The sequence below is a fragment of the Brachyhypopomus gauderio genome, chromosome 4 (assembly GCF_052324685.1).
Source record: "Brachyhypopomus gauderio isolate BG-103 chromosome 4, BGAUD_0.2, whole genome shotgun sequence".
Lineage (NCBI taxonomy): Eukaryota > Metazoa > Chordata > Actinopteri > Gymnotiformes > Hypopomidae > Brachyhypopomus > Brachyhypopomus gauderio.
In genome coordinates, this window is record NC_135214.1 from 13025624 (window position 1) to 13051619 (window position 25996).

Here is a 25996-nt window from a genome sequence, read left to right on the forward strand (position 1 = left end):
ACATCCTCTTACCGTTAAAAAACAAACACCACATCATCTAATCTTTAAAAACCAAACACTACACCCTCTAATCATTAAAAACAAACACCACATCCTCTTACCGTTAAAAAACAAACACCACATCATCTAATCTTTAAAAACCAAACACTACACCCTCTAATCATTAAAAACAAACACCACATCCTCTTACCGTTAAAAAACAAACACCACATCATCTAATCTTTAAAAACCAAACACTACACCCTCTAATCATTAAAAACAAACACCACATCCTCTTACCGTTAAAAAACAAACACCACATCATCTAATCTTTAAAAACCAAACACTACACCCTCTAATCATTAAAAACAAACACCACATCCTCTTATCTTTAAAAATAAACACCACACCCTTATTGTTAAAAATCCTCTAAAAAATCCTTACTTCAAAAATAAATAGCACGTCCTCACAACTTTAAGAACAAACACCATATCTGCACACCTTTAAAAACAAATGTCACACCTGCACACCTTTAAAAACAAATATCACACCTGCACACCTTTAAAAACCAATATCACATCTGCACACCTTTAAAAACCAATATCACATCTGCACACCTTTAAAAAGACACCATATCCTCAGAAAAACAACCACCTGATTCGCACAACGATAAAAAGAAACATCCCGTCCCTGCATGTTTGAAACCAAGCGCGTCATCATACCTTTAAACCCACAACCATTATGCCCTTATACCACGAGTGCCCCCTGACAGTACTAAACAGTCCTAAAGGGGGTAATTAACAGCTGGGTTAGACCAACTGAGCCTGGAAGTGCCTGAAGTTAAATATTACAGAAGTATTAACAGTGTGTCAGTGAGGTCTGCAATAAAGCCTAAAAAGCACCAAGTAAAAACCTGATAATCCACACGCGTGTTTGCACCACCAGCTGGTGCTACGGTAGCAAGACGTTACAAAACCACCAAACAGAAGAGATCACTGTACTGTACCACTGATCTAGACTTCTATACTTATACATTATAAACCAATGATCTGTACGTTTTGAAGGTTAGAGCTACATAGAACATTAAGTGGATTTTCAGAAGTCTAGATTTACAGCAAAAACTGTCAACATTAATTATAAACCTTCACCATCACAAATTACCTATGCTATGAATAAATTAATTTATATTATGATTAACACTGGACAGCAGCCATTAAATACACTTCAAATCACTGAGGATTAAAACACAATAAAGACCTCAAGCTTTTTCCCAGTGTGGTCCTCGTTTACATAAAACACACATAACAAAAGTAGTGAGCGTCAGCGTTGATTCACAGCAGCGTGTGTGAGGTGAGAGGATGTGTGTGGTCCTCCTGACACTGGTGCTGATGGGTAAAGGGATGGTGTGGTGACCCTGTGCTGACACCACCAGAGCAGAGGGGAGAGAGGCGGCTCCAACCTCTGCTTCCGTAGCTGCATGTCCTCCATCACACTGTGGACGTGGTCCACGTTCTCCTTGTTCTCCACCGGCACGTCTTTCCCGTAAAACCAGGACGACTGGCTAGACATCTGGTCCAACAGGGCCTGACCCTTCTCCCTGAGAACCTGCAGTGCTCCTTCTGGGAGACACACACACACACACACACACACACACACACACACACATGCATACGCGCACGCACACACACACACAGGAGGCAAAGCCCCATAGACTTAGAGAAAGGTAAAGGGAACCCCTAGAAATGAGCCCTGTGTAGTTGAAGACAAAGATGATGATGATGATGATATCCTTACCCACACTCTTCAGTTTCTCCTCTAGATGTTTCAGCGTTTGCTGGATGGCAGCTCCATCGGCAGGAGCGACGTCCGCACAGAGCATGCCCAGAAGCCCGTCCAGCTGTTGGGACAGCTGGAAAAACGATGACATCGCAGAATTAGCACACCGACGATAGATCACCTCTGCATTCACAATCCCCATTCAGCACAGATGGGGCTGGGAGGTTCTGGACCGGCCCGGATCACGCCTCTGCCAGGAGGAGGTGTGGTACAGCGGACGATGGCTGAACCGACACAGGGCAGCGGCCCATGACGGGCAGCAGCAGCTCTTCTCCCCAGACAGATGAATTACAGGCTAGCTCCTTTTCTTCTACTATGATTTAACGCTAACCCATCGAAATTGAAGGTACCGCAATCTCTAGTGAGACGTCCAAATCAATTGAAAAGCCTAAAACAATATCAAATGGCTCCTGTCCAGACCTTCAGATCAGTGCTAACCAAACAAAACTCTAGTTTGTAAAGACCCAGTTCACACACCGGTTTCCTCTCCAGCTGGCTTTATGTCCATAACGCATGATGCACGTTTGTCCTGAAATTATTTTATGACTTACAATCAAATCATTTTAGCTAAATAATAATCCTGACATCCCTGTCTTTAGTGGTAGTGCAACGAGGCGTCATTTTTCTGAACTGGAGCGGGACGGTATCGGCTGTGTGTGCGGCGGTAAAGCGTGGGGGGTGCGGGCCGGAGGACTCACGTCCTGGGCGGTGTTGTGGAAGTCGTGGGCGGACTGCAGGACGTTCTGGCGGGACTCGAGCTGGCTGGCCTGTCTGTAGCACACGTCACTCAGCTGCTGCTGGAGAGTCCTCAGCTCCGCCAGGTCCTCCTCGTCTCCGGCGCTCAACAGCGCCGCCATCTGTTGATTCAGCTCCACGTACACAGCAAACCACTCCTGCATCGAGATCAGACGCGAGATCAGACACGAGACCAGGCGCGAGATCAGACACGAGTCCCGCTGTGTAAGCACATGCTTTCACAAACGCGTGGATGAGATTCTGCAGCATCGGCATGGAGATTTACTCATGGATCATAAAATATGGCAGATATTACATGTATATAAACACACCGCACACAAAAACGTTTCCCAGAACAGAATCGATGACTGCCGGTTTGCTGGGATCAGGAGTGTTATTACACTTGTAAAGCGTTTTCTGAGTCAGAAAGTCTCAGACAGGCATTATACAATCCACCACTGCCATGACCATCATTGCTCAATGCTATAAATCATTCAACAGCCCATCAGTGTGCAATGACCATGAGTCTGCAGAACCCCAAAAGTACTGCAAACGCTCGCTAGGAATCAGCCACACGCAAACCTGATACGAACCGGGCCGGGCCGAGACCAGGCACCAGACACATCAGCCCAAGCTCACACTTCACCATCATCAACGCCATTTACACAAGCCTGCAAGCACGGCACAGCAAAAATACAAACATACACGAATCTGTATTTTGTTTTGTAAGACTTTGCATTAAGATGTTTGTTGGGGGTTTATTTTTTTTGCTTAAAAACTGCAATAGCGCCACCTGCTGCCAGACACGAATGATAAGGCACTGTGCTATGTGACCCACTATGGCCAAGGCGATGAAGCAGGTCTTTGTCCTCCCCCGTGCTGAGTGGATGTAGTATTCAGAGATGAGAGGAGGGGTTCTATAGCTGTTGGCATTTTCCTTGCACAGTGAGCTAAAACAGCTGGAGGAGCCTGAACCACACAGGCTAGTTAACACTCTGCTCTCCAAAAGCACTGCTGAGTGCATTAGCTGCGACTTTCTTTGAGCTGCTGAAGTGTAACACAGAACACACCCTGCAGAAGACCCTGAACACCCTCCGTCGGAAACACAAAAATCCTCTCAGGGTGCTAGTAGTCATTCTAATGGGATGACAGGGCATACGGAGGCGTAATAGTGGATGTCGTCTGGGCTCATCGATCAATACTGCCCTGATATTCCACTCCCAGCTCCAACAAATAGACCATGATCTACAATTAAACTGTTGTCATTACCACATAAAGTCGCTGTGAATTAATATGCAGTGTCTCTACACTACAGTAAGTGCTTCCTCTCTGGCTGCTGAGACCCAACAAATCTTTTGCTGCTGTCATTTTATTAATAAAGCAATGAAAGTTTGAAATGAGGCACTGCTCTGTGATGTCGGCCTCAGCAGTGAAAGGCCAACCGTTCCAGACTGTTGGCAGAAAACTCCCAGGATTGAATTTTCATAAGGAGTATAAGACCCGGTCTCTCCAAGTCTCCATATGCACACACACGCACATGCACACACACACGTTGATGTTGAGTTCTATTGTTTTTCTTACACTGTGCTGGCTCTCAATCTCCTCGTGTTTCAGCTGCAGGGCCTGAGAAGCCCGTATGGAGTCACCAATCCCCCACTGTGTGCGGAGCTGCTCCGTGCCTGGACCCTCCAGCCAGTTCACAACCTGCACACACACACACACACACACACACACACACACACACACACACACACACACACACACACGATTCCACATATTGTTGTTTTATTGTTTTATTATAACAATAATGGGAACTGTACAATATTAACAGTAGCTCCGCTCCTCCATCGTATTCTCTTCACGTAGGAACAAGACAATGATGATGACGATGACGAAGATGATGATGATGTCGTCATTGCTTCTTGGGCGGTTTATACCATCGGGAAAATGAGGCAGCTCAGCTCACAAATCGCACCTTCAATCTCAGCCAATCAGAACCACTGCTATTAGAGACTTTCCCAATGGTGCTGCGGTCACCTGTCACTAACATGGCATTTCCACCGGAGCAGAGTACACGGGGCTCATTTTGCTTCCCGTCCCGTTGCTATGCAAGCCGCAAACAGTGCCCAGTGGCAACGGAGGCGGAGAGTGTGGGTAGAGAAAAAGATGAAATTTTCAACCCTATGCAAATGAGACGTTAATCTTGCCGGGTGGCGGCCAATCAAACGGCTGACTGTGGTATAGTAATCATTCTAGTCATGCGTCGCTTGGTGACATGCGGCCAAAATGCGGCCAAATAGGTATTGGAATTACTAAAAGGCAGAGACCTTCAAAAATCCTTAAAATAATGCTTTATAGAAAAACAATAGTTTTCCAGTGCCAATTCTTGCCAGTGTAAATAATGAGGCACAGAGCTAGCCAGTAATGCCATGAATACTTTATTCTAGACTGATAATCTTGTTTTAGCAGCCAACTATGATCTGCTTGGCTGTAATGTGAGTCTGTATTTCTTAAAGATTTAATTCATTTAAAGCTTTTGGTGGTGGTCGTGGTGGAGCTAAAACTATACATAATAACTCCCTAAAAAGTACAGCACCAGAAAAACACAACCAGACACCCACACACAATAGGGCCTGCCAGTACACAAACACCCCCTCAGAGCACCCAGCAGACCTTCAACAAAAAACTATTAAATCAGGAAGAAATTAAGGAAAATTTGATTATCTAATGACTGAGGGGATGCGGGATCCAAATCTGTTTAGATATCAGTTTTCCGGCATTAGAAAAAACAAGAAACAAAAATACAAAACAGAACCAATCAAATTTCAAATGATGCCAGAGACCAGTTAAACATGGAGCTCAGACAGTGAAACTGGATCAGCTCTGCATAAATAAATGAGTTTGTGAGATGTTTCCAGGGCTGACGAGGCCAGGTTCAGACACTGCCTCACGAGTCGCTCTTCCAGAGACGACATCTACACGTGTGTCTCTGTGCGACGACCCCACTGCACTCGAGGGCTCACTGCAGGGGTTTAATGACTGAAGCTTTGGGAAGTGTGAGGGCTCACTGCAGGGGTTTAATGACTGAAGCTCTGGGAAGTGTGAGGACTCTGCAGGGGGAGATACTGCTGCTGGAGGAGACAGGAGAACGTCTGATCACTGCAGGAATGAGGCCATCAAACCACTCCCACCCACTCACCACCGCCAAACCACTCCCACCCACTCACCACCGCCAAACCACTCCCACCCACTCACCACCGCCAAACCACTCCCACCGACTCACCACCGCCAAACCACTCCCACCGACTCACCACCGCCAAACCACTCCCACCGACTCACCACCGCCAAACCACTCCCACCCACTCACCACCGCCAAACCACTCCCACCGACTCACCACCGCCAAACCACTCCCACCGACTCACCACCGCCAAACCACTCCCACCCGCCAAACCACTCCCACCCACTCACCACCGCCAAACCACTCCCACCCACTCACCACCGCCAAACCACTCCCACCCACTCACCACCGCCAAACCACTCCCACCCACTCACCACCGCCAAACCACTCCCACCCACTCACCACCGCCAAACCACTCCCACCCACTCACCACCGCCAAACCACTCCCACCCACTCACCACCGCCAAACCACTCCCACCGACTCACCACCGCCAAACCACTCCCACCGACTCACCACCGCCAAACCACTCCCACCCACTCACCACCGCCAAACCACTCCCACCGACTCACCACCGCCAAACCACTCCCACCGACTCACCACCGCCAAACCACTCCCACCCGCCAAACCACTCCCACCCACTCACCACCGCCAAACCACTCCCACCCACTCACCACCGCCAAACCACTCCCACCCACTCACCACCGCCAAACCACTCCCACCCACTCACCACCGCCAAACCACTCCCACCCACTCACCACAGCCAAACCACTCCCACCCACTCACTACCGCCAAACCATCTCCCACCCACTCACCACCGCCAAACCACTCCCACCCACTCACCACCGCCAAACCACTCCCACCGACTCACCACCGCCAAACCACTCCCACCCACTCACCACCGCCAAACCACTCCCACCCACTCACCACCGCCAAACCACTCCCAACGACTCACCACCGCCAAACCACTCCCACCCACTCACCATCGCCAAACCACTCCCACCCACTCACCACCGCCAAACCACTCCCACCCACTCACCACCGCCAAACCACTCCCACAAACTCACCACCGCCAAACCACTCCCACCGACTCACCATCAAACCACTCCTACAGCTGCATAAGGCAACAGCATGCTCAAATGCGCATGCATGCACACGCACACACGTGCAATGCACACACACACACACACACTCTCTCACATGCAGGCATACCCACACACACACACACACACACAGAGACAAATGCACACACAGGCTCACACGGACACACACACACACCACTCACTTATAGACAGGCATGCTTCTTCATCACCATGGCAACAGACATTCCATTTACTCTGACACAAGTGTCCTTAAAAGCTTTTTTTTTCACCCTGAGAAGCTAAAGCCCAAAACAGCTCCCTCTCACACCTGTACCGATACGTTCTGTCTCCTGTTAGCTCCTCCAAACACACCATAAAAGTCCTCACCGACGCTTTAATACCTCCCTCTCCAATACTGTCAGAGATATATCGTACCCTCAACGACATGAGTGGATAACAATGTAAAAAATTAGTAAATAAATGAAACAGAAGACGATCTTTCATCTCTCAGGGTACTAGTGAAATTGTGATGGTCTACACTCCATTAAACTGCTTAGACCTACTGCGAGACCATAATCCTGAGTGGTTAACCAATGTTAAAGTAACTATCAAGTAAGCTCATCTTCTGCAGGGTCGTGATTTATAGCTACACAGCCTGAGACAGAATACCAAATCAGAGAAGGACCATTTGCCTTGTAAAAGAAAGCAACTAAACTGAAAAGAGCAATAAGTATTATAACCAGCACACTGAGCCCAGTGGAAACATAAATTATCTGGTTCTGAGAAAAGAGTAATACTATTATAACTGTCATGTGTGCTGCAGAACAAAAAATAGTTTGTAAAACAGGAATTGGGTTTTTCTGACTCACTGAGCTCTGAATACACACACACTATGTCTATGACCACAAGCATGCACACACACCTCCAGCACAAACCTACACCTACACACACACACACACACACACACACACACACACACAGATGTTAAGCAAACATCCCCACAAAAACATGTAATTTAACAGCATTCACTGGAGGAATGACTCAAGAGTTCTCTCCCTGTGCCGAAGGAGACGTGTTAAAACACAGCTTCATCTTCCACACGCTGGCTCTCTCTGCTTGGCTTTCACCATCACAACAGAGCAGCCCAGAGAAACGCACGAGAACTACAGAAACACAACTCTGAGAAACATGGCCAGGCACCTCCCATTCATGTGTGGCTGCATCCAACAGAGACCCAAACATTCCCCACAGCAGAGTCCAGCACAGAGTCCAGCACGGTTCCTATTCAATTATCTCACAAATCATCTGGGAAATCAACCGATGTGCTCTTAAACTATTGAATGAAGCTTTGAAAGGATTTGGCCATCCATAATCAGCCACTGTGAAACACTTCAACAAAAACCTTCTATGAGGTCTACAGCTACAGTCCTCATTCTGATGATACCTGCGACAGACCGAGACTCACTCTGCTCGCGCAGCAGACCACGTGGCACAAACACTCCTCCTCCCCATAGGGGGCAGCCATGAGCATTGGAGCTCTTACTCTGCACAGTCAGTGATTTTTTTTTTTACTTACAGACCTGCAGCAGCTACCTGCCGATCTGCTGAGTTGGGTCCGTTTTACACGTCCTAGTCTATAATGAAACTGTGTCTATAATGTCTATAATGAAACTGTCTGTAATAGCCAGGAGCTCTGCGGTAGCGGTGTGTGCTGTAAACACTATAGCACGTGTGCTGTAAACACTATAGCACGTGTGCCGTAAACACTATAGCACGTGTGCCGTAAACACTATAGCACGTGTGCCGTAAACACTATAGCACGTGTGCCGTAAACACTATAGCACGTGTGCCGTAAACACTATAGCACGTGTGCCCGATAGCTATGAAGTGCCGGGGAGAAGTGCTACTTCCCAGCTGAGGGCAAGACTGCAGTCTGCCTCCGCCGAGCAGCTCGTTACCAGGTACAGAACGGCTTATAGAACCAGAACCAGACAAAAGTGCTGTGACCCTCTAGAACAGGGGTACCCAATACGTCGATCGCGATCTACTGGTCGATCGTGAAGGAAGTGAGGGTAGATCGCATGACATTAAAATGTTAGGGATGAATGACAGGCTATCATCCATCTGCACTGACCGTTGTCTTTTGATTGACAAACAGGGTAGCCAATCTGACGTCTGAACTTCTGACCACCTACGCATGCGCGTTAAACCACGCCAACTTGTTCAGATACCTTGCTGCATAGCTAGCCTCCAAGTTATTTAAACTAATTACAACAAAGGGTAAAAAAATGAGCGCTGTAGCTGGTCCGAGTAAGAAGCCTAAAACCAAAAATGTGGAGCGGCATTTTCGGACTGTTCAAGGATCATTTCGGGTGAGTAACTTAACTGTTAAGCACAAGAAGTGCTTCCTAGATGGAGAGATGATAAAAGAGGCATTTGAGCTATCGAAGAATACAGTTACAATTATCGCTACAATTAGCGATTCTTTAAAATACTTTATAAATATAAATAAAAATAAATAAAATACTTTATCCTAAAAGGAAAAAAGGAAAAGGAAAGAAAGAATACACATTATTCAATAGTAATAATAACTTCAATAATGATAATATAGAAGAAATACATTTGTTTAGCATTTTTATTTTAAGTAGATCATTTTGAGTTGGTCATCTTATAAGTAGCTCGCAAGCTGAAAAGGTGTGGGCACCCCTGCTCTAAAAAGACCACCCCAAAATGGAGGGGTGCATCCTGGGTAGGTGCTGACCTGCATGACCTTGGCCTGGATCTCCTCCAGCTGGGAGCGGCGGCTCCGCTGCCGACACACCTCCTGGTACCTGGTGTACTGCTCCCGCAGAGAGTCCAGGAGCTTCATCACCTGGGGCTGAGCCAGCAGCTCGTCGTCCATGGGCGACCAGGCCGTGACCCCACCTCCACCTCCTCCTCCACCCTCTGAGCCATTAAAACGCCTCTGCTGCAACTCCGACAGCAGCTCATGACCTGAGAGAGACATAAAGGAGCATAAACTTTGTGTGATAAAATGACATTTCAAATAAGACTTTGACTAGTAGTAAAAATTATAATAATGTTATCTGAATAAGTTGAGGGCTCACGGCCTTATGTGGCAGCAAAGTGTGGAGTTACAAATCAAGAATTTGACAAATGGGTCAAACATCCAACTGAGTCCTTGGATGCCAAGTTTGTAAACAAATCCTAAAAGTTCCCAGACACAGCACAACCAGTACACACAGGGCAGGATTAGAGATCTATTCAGCCGTGAACAAATCTTGGCTGGCAAGAGAGCAAAGAGTTTGGCAACAGTGCGAAGAAAGCGAAACAGAGCTGGATTTCCAACCAGAACGCTCAAAATTCAAGGAGATTTGTAAAGAACGGCAAATATTGCAGATTTAACAGCCTCTGAACTACTCAGAAATGATCAGCTCAGTTAGGGGAACACAGAAGAGCTGGAAACTACCAGCACAGTAAGAGCTCGAAGGCCATCGTAAGAGGGACAGTGAATGATGTCGCCGTGAGATATATACACACACATATGCACACAGAAATTGGGAAAACAAATGCTTTATATTATCTAATAAAGCACCTTGAACTGGCAGGGAAGGAGAGAGAGAGAGAGAGAGAGAGAGAGAGAGAGAGAGAGAGAGAGAGAGAGAGAGAGAGAGAGAGAGAGAGAGAGAGAGAGAGAGAGAGAGAGAGAGAGAGAGAGAGAGAGAGAGAGAGAGAGAGAGAGAGAGAGAGAGAGAGAGAGAGAGAGAGAGAGAGAGAGAGGAGAGAGAGGAGAGAGGAGAGAGAGAGAGAGAGAGAGAACCTTTACTTCACAAGCTGACAAATGACATCTGAAAGTCCTTGGAGCCACACTCAGAAACCTAACACACACACACAGCCTAACATGCGCACACACAGCCCAACACAGTACACACACACACACCTCAGATCCTCTTTAGCATTTGTGATGTAAGACCTTGGCACGGAGCGAGACTCATGTGAGCAGACAATGAGTCTGTTTAGTGGAGTGTGTCACAGAGCACACGGAGAGGTGGGCCAGAAGACAAAGTGTCCTACAGTGACGCGTCCTACAGCGCCGTGTCCTACAGTGACGTGTCCTACAGTGGCTCCAGCCGTGTCCTCCAACAGCAGTGCTGTAAAAGAGCTGGCAGCCCACCCCCTCCTGAACAACCTCCAGTTATGCTGCACACATGGAGAAACTGCCTCACACCACACCCACAACCTCAGAATTTGAGGTTAAAAAAATTCCAAAAAAAAAAAATCCAAAAAAAAAACAACCCCCTCAAAAAACCTCCCAGCTTAAGTCACTATATCATCATGGCAATTCTGACCAGAGAAATTCTTTATTTCTACTCAGATGGGTCTCTCTTCCCACCACACTCTTCCCCTTAAATTTTGTTTCCTATTTTTGTGAGCCTTTTATTTTGTTAAAGTATCACAGGTCAAAAGGAAGAGCCAGCTGCTTACCGGTTTGGAGAACAGTTTCTGGGTCAAACGACGGCAAGATGTTGCTGTCCGCAGGCCTGCTGGAGTAAAAACAAAGAACTCTTTTGTTTTGGTACAGTCCAAAGGCTGTTTGGGGTACAGAACGGTTCGGTGCACTCCGAAGGATGGCCAGGGTAAAAGAACCGTAGGTTGGGGCAGCAGAAGGTGCCTCTGCTTTGACAGAGCACACATCAGTGCGTAAAACTGAGAATCTGCCCAGAAGGCGTTTAGTATGGAGAGACTAACCAGGCAAGGCCGAACACTAGCAAACCACAAATCGGTTATTCTGACATGTTCACTTGGAGATGGGAATTCAGAACACAGCTACTCACCACATAGCTACTCACAACTCCAAAGCTCACTCTAGAAGGACCTGCCCTGGACACTGAGCTGTTCTGGAAGGACCTGCCCTGGACACTGAGCTGTTCTAGAATTACCTGCCCTGGACACTGAGCTGTTCTGGAAGGACCTGCCCTGGACACTGAGCTGTTCTGGAAGGACCTGCCCTGGACACTGAGCTGTTCTGGAAGGACCTGCCCTGGACACTGAGCTGTTCTAGAATTACCTGCCCTGGACACTGAGCTGTTCTAGAATTACCTGCCCTGGACACTGAGCTGTTCTGGTAGGAAAAACTTGACGCGCTTCAAGTTGCATAAGTTGTTGTAATCTTATCTAAACTGCTGCCTAACAAATTTTATTCTGGCAAAATTGGCATTCAGCAAAGAAAACACTGAACATGCGTGGTATAACTGGAAACACTGAACATGCGTGGTATAACTGGAAACACTGAACATGCGTGGTATAACTGAAAACACTGAACATGCGTTTTATAACTGGAAACACTGAACATGCGTGGTATAACTGAAAACACTGAACATGCGTGGTATAACTGGAAACACTGAACATGCGTGGTATAACTGGAAACACTGAACATGCGTGGTATAACTGGAAACACTGAACATGCGTGGTATAACTGGAAACACTGAACATGCGTGGTATAACTGGAAACACTGAACATGCGTGGTATAACTGGAAACACTGAACATGCGTGGTATAACTGGAAACACTGAACATGCGTGGTATAACTGGAAACACTGAACATGCGTGGTATAACTGGAAACACTGAACATGCGTGGTATAACTGGAAACACTGAACATGCGTGGTATAACTGGAAACACTGAACATGCGTGGTATAACTGGAAACACTGAACATGCGTGGTATAACTGGAAACACTGAACATGCGTGGTATAACTGGAAACACTGAACATGCGTGGTATAACTGGAAACACTGAACATGCGTGGTATAACTGGAAACACTGAACATGCGTGGTATAACTGGAAACACTGAACATGCGTGGTATAACTGGAAACACTGAACATGCGTGGTATAACTGAAAAGGATTCAACAGGTGTCACATCATCGTCATCATCATCACTGTACTAGTAACTCTTTGGTTGAGTACAGTGAGTTATTCTATAGGTAAGCTTTCTTGAACATTACAGTAATAAAAGTGGGTGGCAGTGGGCATTACTTGTCTCACAATTAATAAATAATAATTATTATTATTCAAAAATATATTTTTTAAAGACTCAAATGCTACATTGGTTCTACTTGAAGCCAGTCCATAATAAAGCCAAATCACCACAGAAATGTGGGGGCGAATGACTTCATGAACAGTTAATATAGTTTGATAAGAAAGAACTGAGAGAGCATTAGATCAGCTGTGAGATAACCAGCTGTGACGGACCTGGTTTTCTCCTGGCTAGTTTTCTCCTGGCTGGTCTTCTCCTGGCTGGCCTTCTCCTTCTCATTAATGACCGCAAGCTCGTCCAGCAGTGATGTGGACTCCTTGGTGAATTTTTCAAAGACCTGAACAAAAGGTCGTGATTAACATGCTGCCCAATTACGATTCTTATGAAAAATGCCGTTTCAAAACATCTAATATAACTATTACTACTACTATTATTATTCTTTTAATTTACATAGCACATTTCATGCATACATAATAAAATTACAACTGTTAGAAATAAATAAAATGGACAAAAGAATATATATCTGACAGTAATATATCCAAGATGGAATATCTAATTCCATGAAGACCCCAATCAATATTTTTTTAGTTGTTTTTTTTAGCTGTTTTTTGAAGCAGGGCACCTGGCGTTTATAGTGGGCACCTGTGACATGTCAGAATCAGTAATGTGGTCCAGAGGTTTGTGTACAGAGCCGATTCACCACGCATCAGATGAACATTATCATTTACTGATTTTCTAGGCTTAGCTTCAGCATTATGCTAAACTAAAGCCTGTTAGACCAAAGGTCCTCATTGTCCAGCTGCAACGAAACGTTGCTGTGCGAGTTTGTCCTCGTGCACGTGTGCCGTCTCTCACCAGTCTCTTGCTCAGCCAGTCCGTGTGGTCGTACTGCAGGCTGCCCCCGAACTCGTCCGTCAGCTGGCAAGGCTCGATGTAGCGGGTCAGCTTGTTAGCGGAGACCAGGATCACCTGAAGATCAAGGAAACACACACAGGTCTGCTCAGAGACACCGGGAGCTCAGAGACACAGGTCTGCTCAGAGACACAGGTCTGCTCAGAGACACCGGGAGTTCAGAGACACCGGGAGTTCAGAGACACCGGGAGTTCAGAGACACCGGGAGTTCAGAGACACCGGGAGTTCAGAGACACCGGGAGCTCAGAGACACCGGGAGCTCAGAGACACCGGGAGCTCAGAGACACCGGGAGCTCAGAGACACAGGGAGCTCAGAGACACAGGTCTGCTCAGAGACACAGGTCTGCTCAGAGACACAGGTCTGCTCAGAGACACAGGTCTGCTCAGAGACACCGGGAGCTCAGAGACACCGGGAGCGAGGGATGAGCACTGGTGGTGACAACACTGCTGTTAACCCGTCAGCCATGTTCACCCCGATAATGGCAATAACAATTCCATCACGGTGTAGTCCTTTCATTGCAAAAACAAACTCGGATTAATATCCCGTGATCACCACCCAGATGCTGTGAGTATGATCAGCAGAAATCTTCAGATTTGGGACAATATCTGTAATCAAGTAACAAAAGATCTAACTACACAGCCCTAAAAAGAGCAAAAAAAAGGATTTTAATCTTTTGCTCAAAATGTATGCATAATGAAATATATGGCAGAGAAAAAGAATACATAGAGGTTGTGCTCTACTATTTAAACCTTATAATACTTATAATACACTTAATTTGCTTAGACTTTAGTTAATATGCACAAGGGACCCATCAAGTGGTTTATTCATGAGTGCCACTGATTAAAACTCCACACCCTTCAATGATCACCAACTGTGAGTTCAGTGTGGTGTGATCAGTCCATGCTCGGGAAGGGGGGGGGGGGGGGTGTGTTCCTTGACCTCGACAAAATGCCAACCAAGGCTGATCATCTGGGAAGAACTGATGTGGGTGAGGGGACAGAGACTGTAGGTGAGACAACCTCTACCTAGGTCAGAGACACCGGTCTGCAGGAAATGCCAGTGATGTCATTAGGCACACAAGAGGCACTGAGTGCAGATGTGGACATAAACACAGCTGAGGCACTGAACCGAGCAGCATGGTTCAAACCCATCCGCCCCACACGCCGTGTGTGTGTCTGTAGCGCCATGTACGGTCACCAGACATACTCCTGCACTCATAGTAAACCATTTATCCAGATCACCCCGACACTCGACCCGTGTGTGTGTGTGTGTGTGTGTCAGTAGCGAACCGTGACCTTTAAACCTGGGCCCGCTACACCCCCCCCCCCCCGATTATTTTTTTTTTCCTTTCTTAATAAACTGCAATAAAGAAAAACTGAGACGACAGTACAGCTTTAAAAACGCAATAAACAATAATATCTGTACTAGATAACGTCTTAAGCAAAATAAGTTTCCAAACAAAATAAGGTTCACAGCTCCGTGGTTCTCGGAAGCGGAATATGTAAACAACGCGCACGAGGACGTCAAAGGGATTAATCGAAACTAGCTAGCGGTGGTGCTAACGACAGCTAGCGTCGCCACAGCGGGCGGAAATTATCATACAGTTAAGCCCGCCCACTAAGAGAGAAGATATGATTGGTCAATTTTGCTGTCATTTGAAACTGGTATTGCGCTGAATTATAACTGCCAGGCCCTCTGTAAACGAACAGAGGGCATCACAGTCCTGATAGGGGGAGACACAGGCTCACAGGCTTCCACTTAACCCCTCACCTTCCAACACAGATTGAATAGACACGGGTGAATATTTTATTTGCTTATATTTTTGTAATTGTTTAGATGTCGAATGTCAAGCTGTAAGTAGATAAAATAAAATTGGATAATTATATATATAATGCTTAAGAATATTTTAGGCCCTCTGAGAGGGCGTAGAGGGCCCTGACGGTTCCCCACTGGTGTGTGTGTGTGATATGCTCAGCTGAGTCAACATTTGTGACATGGGGACAGGACATCACAGGAAACAGGATCCACTCTGCAGTCTGGCCACAGACACACAATGGCAGAGGCGTAGGGATATCGGTAGTAATAATATTTTCCCCCCACTCGTGCTGTTTGGAGACAGTGGGCCCCCTGTGGGGACTCAGCTGCTCGGACAGCTGTGACTCTGGGGTCAGTCGGTGAAGTGTTGCTGCTCAACACCAAGACTGGGCTCATTTCACAGCTTCATCCAAGAGACTTACGGGCTCTATAGGGAGGATCTTGGAGGAAACGTCTGCACCTCTGAGGAGGCGTGGACTCGGTTACGGAAACAGACTGAAACGTTCAGACAGGAATCACACTTCTTATATCCTATTATCTGCTTCTGTCAAAAGATTATCTACAAGCACAGGTTTGAGAGGGAGGAAGAGATAAGGAGAGATAGACAGAGAGAGACAGACAGACAGATAAAGACAGGTGGTTTAATCAAGCTGCTTCTGCTGTAACCATGGTAACCCTCCAGTTATCCTCAGCTCCTGCGACCCTGAGTGCTGCTAGGAGTGGTGAAGGTTGGTGAACGTGAACAGTGTCACACGGGTAGTCAGAGGATCTCACGCGTTCTGCTCAGATCAAAGCCACTCGGTCGCTAACGAGGTGAACGTGGCTGACTTTGTTTTACCTGCATACACCAGCTGCTGAGAGCAAGTACTGCTAAAAGCAACATGAGGAGACTGTAGAGTACTGTAGTAATGTAGAGTACTGTAGTAGAGTACTGAGGTACTGTAGTAATGTAGAGTACTGTTCAATGCTGTGGAGTACTGACCAGTACTGTAGACTACTGTAGTAATGCAGAGAGTACTGTGCAGTAATGCTTGCATATGAATCATAGATCAGTGTCATTTATAACGGTCATGCTACAACCTAAACGAAATTCAGAAAAAACATCACAACTACTCAAAGAGCCAAACAAAACAGTATGTAGCTCCTGGTAGTGGAGTCAGTCAGTACTGAACGCTCATCAAAACAGTATGTAGCTCCTGGTAGGGGAGTCAGTCAGTACTGAACGCTCATCAAAACAGTACGTAGCTCCTGGTAGTGGAGTCAGTCAGTACTGAACGCTCATCAAAACAGTACGTAGCTCCTGGTAGTGGAGTCAGTCAGTACTGAACGCTCATCATTCAGCGCTTGAGGTTCAAGGATCTGTCTCAATCTGCAACAAAATGATTTTATTATTTCTATTGTAACCAGGTTTCTATTGATACTGTTATATATTGTAACAAGGTGATCGTAGGATCACAATACAATGTATAACAAGGTTGGAGAGTAGGATCATTATTCCAGTGGGAGATCTTAAATACCCGCCCGTCTCCTCGGCAGTGTCTAAAGCGCTCAATAAATTCATCAACAGCAGCACGGTTTATTGAAACCCTCCCTGACTTAACTGCTTTAGCCCACTCGCCATCCGATCCAGGAGAGTTAGATAGTCTAACCGACTACTTAGAGAATACCTGCAGATCAGCTCTAGATATAGTAGCTCCACTAAAATATAAAAAAGCTAGATCCAAAAAGCTCACCCCATGGTACACCGACCAAACTAGAAACTTAAAACAAATAGCACGTAAATTAGAGCGGAAATGGCGATCTACTAAATTGGAAGTATTCCACTGTGCCTGGAAAGATAGCATTATTGACTACAAACGGGCACTCACTAAAGCACGCTCAGCATACTTAGCCTCACTGATAGAGAAAAATAAAAACAATCCTAGATTTCTTTTTAATACTATTTCTAAACTTACAAAAAATCAAGCAGGCACAGAACCTCAGATTCCAGTAAACCTCACTAGTAATGTATTTATAGATTTCTTTGATAATAAAATAGAGAATATTAGACAAAATATAAAACCCTTTATTAGCAATACAACTGGTATGTCATCTGGTTTGGTTGATATTGATTTAAATTACATACCGGGAGAAAAACTTGATGCTTTTCATCCACTCCCAAAATCAGAATTAGAGAAAATAATTTCTTCCTTAAATTGTACTACCTGCACATTAGACTCAGTTCCCTCAAAGTTATTAAAAGAGGTATTACCAGCTGTAACTGAACCTCTTCTAACTATAGTTAACTCATCCATTACAATAGGTCACATGCCCAAATCATGTAAATTAGCAATTATCAAACCTCTGATCAAGAAACCAAATCTTGATCCGACTGTGCTATCTAATTATAGACCCATTTCAAACACATCATTTATATCTAAGATCATAGAAAAAGCTGTTGCCCAGCAATTATGCCTATATCTGCATAGGAATAACACATTTGAAAAGTTCCAATCTGGTTTTAGGCCCCATCACAGTACTGAAACAGCATTAGTTAAAGTAACAAATGATCTCCTCCTTGCATCAGATCAAGGCTATGTATCACTGTTAGTGCTCCTTGATCTTAGTGCAGCTTTCTACACAATTGATCATAGGATCTTGCTAGAAAGGTTAGAACGCTGGGTTGGAGTCTCCGGCACAGCCCTTTCATGGTTTCAGTCTTACTTAACAAATCGCTATCAGTTTGTAGAGCTCAATAATATTTCATCCAAACGTACAATGGTTAAATATGGGGTCCCGCAAGGCTCCATCTTAGGACCACTATTATTTACATTATATATGCTACCATTGGGCACAGTTATAAACAAACATGGTGTCAATTTTCACTGCTATGCGGATGACACTCAACTTTACATATCAGCCAAACCCGATGACAAACTCAGTTTAGGAAAAATTGAGGCCTGTGTAAGAGATATTAAATGCTGGATGTCTCTAAACTTCCTACAATTAAATGAGGACAAAACAGAAGTTCTCCTTGTGGGCCCTAAGGTCGCAAGACAGAAAATTCCAAATTTAATGCTTAATCTTGCAGACTATCCCATTACACCTGGCACAGTAGCCAAAAACCTAGGCGTCATACTCGACTCCGACCTATCATTTGATAAATATATAGATAATACTACTAGGATAGCTTTTCTACATCTCCGCAACATTGCCAAATTAAGAAATGCATTATCACAGGATGATGCAGAAAAATTGGTGCACGCCTTTGTTAGCTCTAGACTAGACTACTGCAATTCACTACTGTCAGGATGTTCAAATAGGATTCTAAATAAACTTCAAGTAGTTCAAAATGCCGCAGCTAGAGTTCTGACCAGAACTAGAAAATTTCAGCATATTAGACCAGTCCTATCAGCCCTGCATTGGCTCCCAGTTAAATTTCGTATTGATTTTAAAATTCTATTATTAGCATATAAAGCACTACACGGGCTTGCTCCTGAATACCTCCAGGAACTTATTTCCTACTATGAACCCCCACGTCAACTAAGATCACAGGGTGCTGGTCTGTTATTAGTTCCACAAATTAACAAGGTAACAGCAGGGGGAAGAGCCTTTTCTTATAAGGCCCCCCAGCTTTGGAATAATCTTCCTAAATGTGTCCGGGACTCTGACACAGTCACAATCTTTAAATCTAGGTTGAAAACCCACTTATTTAGTCTAGCGTTTGATAATTAATATCCCCCTTAGATAAAGGTACAGATCCAGGGGTTCATAGACGAAGGGTTTTATGGTAGACTGGGGTACTGGCGCTGTCATCCTGTCACTGCTCGTGGTCACTCAAGTTTGTTGACAGTGCAGTGGATGGATGCCATTGTCTCAGAATGCCCCCAAGCCTATGTTACCTTCTGGTTCTGCCTTTTTTTAGCTAGGCTGTAATAATTTAACTTAGTGCCGGAGTTGCTGCCACACTCCAGAAATGTTTATAATTTTACCTGTCCTGTATATGTCCTCATACAGAGCTAATTTTCCCTGTTTCATTTCTCCACATGGCTGCCCGCCTGCTTGAGGAATAATGAGATGAGGAGAGACAAGTGATCCATCCTGGCCAGCCACCTCCTGCCTAACCGGATGCCTACACCATGATGGACATTATTACATATTTTTCGGTCTAAATTGACATTATTGCATCTTTTACATTCTGTCTACATTCTGTCTATATTGTTGTTGTTGTCATGGTGACCGGTGTCGGCCAGAGGAGGATGGGTTCCCCCCCTGAGTCTTGGTTCCTCTCAAGGTTTCTTCCTCATGCAAAAACTAGGGAGTTTTTCCTTGCCACTGTCGCCTTTGGCTTGCTCACTGGGGGCTAGGACTCGGCACTTGTAAAGCTGCTTTGTGACAACAACTGTTGTAAAAAGCGCTATATAAATAAAATTTGATTGATTGATTGATTGATTATGTGTATCTGTAGCCACACCAAGAATGGAAGAGAGAGAGGGAGAGAGAGAGAGAGAGAGCGAGCGAGCGAGCGACAAAAAGGGAGAGAGTGAGAGAGGTCAAGGGAAAGGGGGAATAAGTTGGAAAGACAAGTGAACACTAATTCCTCTCTTCCATTGCAGCTTCCTATTAAACAGAGTTAAATCACTCAGGTGTGACATTAATTGTTAACCTATACTTAAAATGGCCCCGACATCTACCAAAGCACATATTACCAAATCCTTCAGCAATTAAGCGATCAGTTATGAGAAAATGCTGGACATGAAAAAAATATATATTACCCATCTGTGAACCAACTGATAAGGTCTTGATAGTTTGGGTCACATGTAAAACTACTGCGAAATGCAATATGGGAGCAGTATGCACAGCTAAAATGGCTGGGAGTTTGGTGTGTGTGTGTGTGTGTGTGTGAGTGAGAGAGAGACTTGTTTCACTGGGAATTTCTGCTTTTCATGTGCACATGTCCCCATGTTGAAGGCTCTGGTGTCTTTGTTAGGTCTGGTGTCTGCTGGGGGGGTGTGAGGAGATTATTAAGGAGGTGGTGGGCCTCCTGCTGCACATGTGTGATCAGCTCCTCTACGCTCAGACCCTTAAGTAGGCTAGCAGAGCGGGAGCAGCCTTCACGCCAGCATTTCCCATTCAGGTCGCTCCACTTCCTACAGTCAGGACACTACACCCCATTCAGCCCACAGCACGCCATCTGCTTCAGCCCTGCAGCTGGGGGGGAGAGGGGCCCCCAGGGGCCTGCTGGCCCACAACACAGCGCAGAAACACACACTCAGGTTACAACAACACCCCACACACACACACACACGTTTCTATGACAGACAAGGCAATGTGTGGACTACGCTTTCAGAAACATCACCTACCTTCCAGAACACCGTCCCTGTTGCCTGGCAACATGACATTATTAGTTCATACATACACAGGAGGCGGAGTTGTAAGAGAGAAAGATTAACGACTCCTCCTCCCTATTGGCTATGCTTGAGTGGAAACCCTGCCCACCCAATCTGCTGACCACACAACCTGTACACACAAACTCCGCATGTTTACTGTTTAAGACACTCATGCCCGTAATATACGATGCCTATATACACCCCTGTCATACCTATGCAACCGCCTATAATTCTCATATGTAATCAACCCATGTGACCCTAGAAGGCACCTTGGAGAAACCCATAAAACCATGCAACATCACTGTGACCACCCTCAACAACTCGACAGAGTACAAACACCCACGAGTTCATCGGAGATCCATTTATATTAATATGACTGGCAACAAAAAGACCACAAGTGATTAGAAAAGTAAATTCACATTTTACATGACAAGCACCCTTCTAACCTTCTGGGCCGAGGTCGGCTGTGTCCAATCAGTCAGGGGCCCATACGCCCAGACCCACTAATGAGACCATTCATTCTGCACCCACACAAACAGCTCACTGAGGCACAGGTGCACACACACCGTGTCCTTCCACTGCAGCAACCTGCTAGGGAGAAGCCCTTTAAAGCGAAGCTATTAGCCATTAGGTTAGATAAGAGAATTACACAATGTGTTAACGAGACGCAGTGAGCAAATCACTGGGCCTTTAGGAACAGAAATGCATCTTTTTATTATGCTGGAGTTCATCGCACCTTATCAACAGAGGGAAATTTAATCCTCACCTATTCCTCTGGAGGGTTACAGACAGTAACCTGTTGTTGTGTTCAGGACTGTACAGAACCGCCCACTCTCAAACCTGAACACAGCTTTGGGTTCACCAACAGACAGAAGCAGAGCTTTAAGTCGGGCTCAACTGCTCTGGTGATGGAAAGACGACCAGTTAGGCATGGGGTCATGGGGTCACGTCCCAAGAGGCACTTGAACTGTCAGACTGCTACATATTTAAATCACTCTGGAAAAGAGCGTGCGCCAAGGGCAGAAGACACAAGGAAAACCATGGCAACCGAGCCGAGCAGACAACTAGCACACTCATGATACTGAGTGTATGTGACTCTCCTTCAGTATAAAAGTGTTTAACAAACCACCCAGCAACTGTCCACATAAGTGATTTCATACAAGTACATTGCACTGTAGCACTGCAACACCATTTCCAGACGGTATAGAGTCAAAACACACATAATGAAACATGGGGGAAAGAAGGTCACACACACACACACACACACACACACACACACACACACACTTTTCATGGACACTGGTTTCAGGACGAAAACCTGCATACTTGGCAGTGTTTGGGTGTAGGTGCTGATGGAGCAGTATCCTATGATGAGCAGATGGTGGATGCCACATCAGCTTGTACAACAAAAACACACCCAGCATTTCCCATCACCGAGGACAGAATGCTCCGATTCCCAGCATGCCGTTGTCCTCCAGGGCAAAGGTCACGGCTGTGGGAGAGAGTGGAGACAGTCCCGCACTCACCTCGAAGCCGAGACGGTCTTTCTCCTTCCAGAAGCAAAAGTGGGTGACCTTCTTGTCCCAGAATTCATCTGGCTTCACCACACAGACCAGGGACACCTCAGCTGGGATGACATTCTGGTGGGTGGGTGGGTGAGTGGGGCAGAATTTAATTATTTGACATAACAGCACTTCAGATAATACATACAACATTAAAATAAATTATAATTGCTAAAATCGCATTCAATAACATTGAGGACACATTAAATTCAGAAACACGTTCAAAATGATTATCATTATATTCTTCTCCCTGAACAATAAATGCATTTGGCAATCAGGGCATGAAGCCCACATTAAACTCATAACAGGATGCACATAAGGTGATCCGTCACAATGCCAACTTTTAATTAACAGCACACAAAACTGAGCATCCAAACAGAAGAAATGTGGTGTGGTAAATAGCACCATCAGTGTGGAACTCAGACTGTTGTCCCCTGAAGTCGGTCTATCATTTCCTCCAGACAGAGGCTGAGAACATCTGAAATCCCCCTACCACCACCACTATCAGGAAAATCCGGACCTGAATTGTGACATGAAGGGCAGACATAGGGATGCTTCTCAACACCTACTGCTGAGACACAGAGAGATGGCCGCTGCGGGCTAGACACAATCTTTTAATGCTCTGTGCAAGACTTGGGGGAGTGGGGGGGAATCTGCCCAGCTCAGCACACACACCCAGCCCTGATAACTCCTCAGCAAGGGCTACTAGGAACCAGGCCACGCAGCAGCCTATAAAAACCAAGAACTGGGGAAAAGGTCGAGGGCTTGTTGAAGAAATCACTTCTGCTCACACGTGTTAATCCTCCCCTGTGTCTCCTCTGTTCCACTATGCAATCTGGAGAAGATCGATCCAGTGGTTTCAACTCATTCAACTTCATTAAAATGATTGTTACGCATCACTCCCCCCCAACTTCACAAAGTGCTTCAGCACCGAGCTCTCTACAGCTCTGCTGCGGCTTAAGCTCGAGTCAGTGGGGCGACTATCTAACCCCTCTAAGACTACAGGAGGGCTGTTCTCTAAATACTTAAGCCACTGTCAGGTTTGTACGACGCAGCCTAATAAAAAGGTGGTAAACAACAATTCTAATAAGGTATGAGGCGGAAAAACTCCTCTCTGCATTACTGGCTTAAGCAGGGGTTAGATGCACCGTGACGACATCTGTCAAGAGTGCATGAGTACAGAAGGGCCTCGCGCCAAACTACCTCCAACTTATAATGGAAAAGATGAAATAAAAACTAGAGCCAAAGAGCTACGAACTGCCAGCAGAACTCAAACAGGGAGTGTGAGTGCAGCTGCGTCCGCACGTCACGCGAGGGGGAGATGAACAGACTCCACACATCATGGAGAAAGTCTCAGAGCAGCGTTTTGCAAAAGTGGAGAACGTTGCAAGACCGCATTCAGCGCAGATCTGGTGACAAAGGCACGCCTCATTATCGCCACATACTCTTATTGAGCTGCAGAAACTGTCGCTGACATAACACAACTCTCAATCCACTGAACATCTTTTATAAGGTCTGGTCTGGAAAAAGCTCAACATATGACAGGATCGAGCTGGTACACTCCAGTACTACTTTATTAGCGTACCAGTACAGAAAAATAAGACACAGTTCCAAGGAATTTAATCCTATATAACAGGTCACTAACAGGCGGACCGCGGTCCGGATCCGAATGCAGTCCTGTCCGGACCCAATCTCATTCTTGATTAACTCTGCAAATTTCTATTTCCGTGGTCCGCAACCAACACTCCGTCACCATTTAACCATTACTGACTGTTTAATCTGCAGTGAACTTAATTTAAAAATGCATCAACTAAATAAAAACACTGAATATACTACATGCTCACAGGTAGTCAAACAAGAAAACACAAAAAAGAACTTTCCAATTATCCGCAATTGACATTTAAATCAGTTCGACCACCGATTTTAACTACAGATGGGCTCAGAAGGAACTTTGGTGATTCTTTTATAATAAAATAATCATAAACTTTATTTTTTTATGTAACTTTAGATTTTAGCTGAGAGTACTTTACATAAACATTAAAGTTTATGATGGAAAAGTACATTAACAGAATAACCTCACAAACCATAAATTAACAAGGATGTAATCTTTTAAACATATGTCCTCCTAAAAAAATTAAAAGGTTTTAACTCCAGATTTTAAAATCTTTTACACAGCAGTACAGTAGAAGCATCTTGCGGGCCTTCAGAACTGCTGGAGGCAGGCGGTGCTATAAAGGCAACAAATGAAGCCATGCAGCATGATATCTGCTTCTTGCCAAACAGGAAGTGCGGAGGAATACTCAGGCAAAGCAACGCTTACAGGCGGTTAAAATGAAAGGAAGCCATGAGCCATCACCGTGGAAGCGGTTGCCAGAGTGACATTAAAGAGACCCCTGGTTCTGTGCGGACACAGTGGGCAGTGACAATTCACATCTGCAGTTAAACATTGTTGCTCTCTGCCTACCTGTAGCATCAGGACCACAGTCTTCACTACGGTCCACTGGGACTTCCTCCCGTCTACGATCACTGTGAAACCTCTGGCCTTGCACTTCTCACTGTCCACATAGATACAGAGACAGGGACGGGGGGGGGGGGGGGGGGGGGGGGCATATTAGAAAAAAGATCAGGGGCAAGTCAGACATAAAGGAAAAAAGATTTTATGAGCTGCATCTGCATCAGACACAACACCCTCCCCCACACAGGTGGGAGCACATGGCATCATGTTCATGTCACACTCTCAGACAGCACTCAACTCCCAAAATCCAAAAACACCAGAGGAGTGACCCAGCCTCAACCAAAGGGACATCCTGCTTCACACACTGAAATACGAAGACTGGAATCATGGTTCAAACTGCAGTGCACTAGACTCAGAGGATCCATGATCGGGACGATCAACTTAAATGAAGTCGAGAGTCAATTCATTATTGATGACTGAAGAGGTTTCTATTCTCTGGCCCAATACATTATCTGACATTAACACAAACCAACGCAAGCATCTTTCCCTCCTGCACTGTTCAGTACGACACACAGCCAAAGACTGACTCACTCCAACCCCAAAGAAAGCATTACATTAATTTCCCTTCTAGAAGCAAACAGCCAAAAAGCCTTTTAAAGATCCCTAGAAATCGATAGACATTTTTAATGTCAGGCCAATAATAAATTGCAGCTATTACCTGTTCCATTTCAGAACAAGGCAGTGTGCATTACAATTAGGTTAAAGGCAATAACAATAACAACCCATGTGTACAGACTCCCTTTCTGCTTCTAGACTCTCCATCTCCGTCTCCACCCGTGGTGCTTTTACACAAGCCTGAGTCTCTGCTTGAATCTAAGATGGGCGGGGCGTGAGCCCATGATGGGCGGGGCTCACCTGGGAATGCTGAGCAGGTAGTCCAGGGTGGTGCTGAGCTCCTCCATGCTGGTCTGCTCCGTGCACAGCGGGATGGTCAGGATTAGGCCACTGCGGCGGTCCTTACCTCCTGGAAAACCA

The 25996-nt window shown here is 45.6% G+C and overlaps 1 protein-coding gene across 6 annotated transcripts in view; it reads right to left on the minus strand.

Moving 5' to 3' along the window:
- The window catches only part of sestd1 (SEC14 and spectrin domains 1), a 34623-nt gene that overhangs the window by 3640 nt on the left and 4987 nt on the right, over nucleotides 1-25996 (minus strand). For 5 of the 6 annotated variants that reach the window (XM_077002322.1, XM_077002320.1, XM_077002319.1 and 2 more), the window contains 11 exons: nucleotides 25877-25985; nucleotides 24971-25061; nucleotides 22471-22584; nucleotides 13703-13816; nucleotides 13063-13184; nucleotides 11295-11353; nucleotides 9571-9803; nucleotides 4132-4254; nucleotides 2514-2708; nucleotides 1774-1888; nucleotides 1439-1598 (listed from right to left, as the gene is read on the minus strand). In XM_077002322.1, the coding sequence (XP_076858437.1) occupies nucleotides 1439-1598; nucleotides 1774-1888; nucleotides 2514-2708; nucleotides 4132-4254; nucleotides 9571-9803; nucleotides 11295-11353; nucleotides 13063-13184; nucleotides 13703-13816; nucleotides 22471-22584; nucleotides 24971-25061; nucleotides 25877-25985 (1435 nt within the window). The remainder of the gene's footprint in view (nucleotides 1-1438; nucleotides 1599-1773; nucleotides 1889-2513; nucleotides 2709-4131; nucleotides 4255-9570; nucleotides 9804-11294; nucleotides 11354-13062; nucleotides 13185-13702; nucleotides 13817-22470; nucleotides 22585-24970; nucleotides 25062-25876; nucleotides 25986-25996) is intronic. The other variant, XM_077002323.1, reaches the window with a different exon arrangement.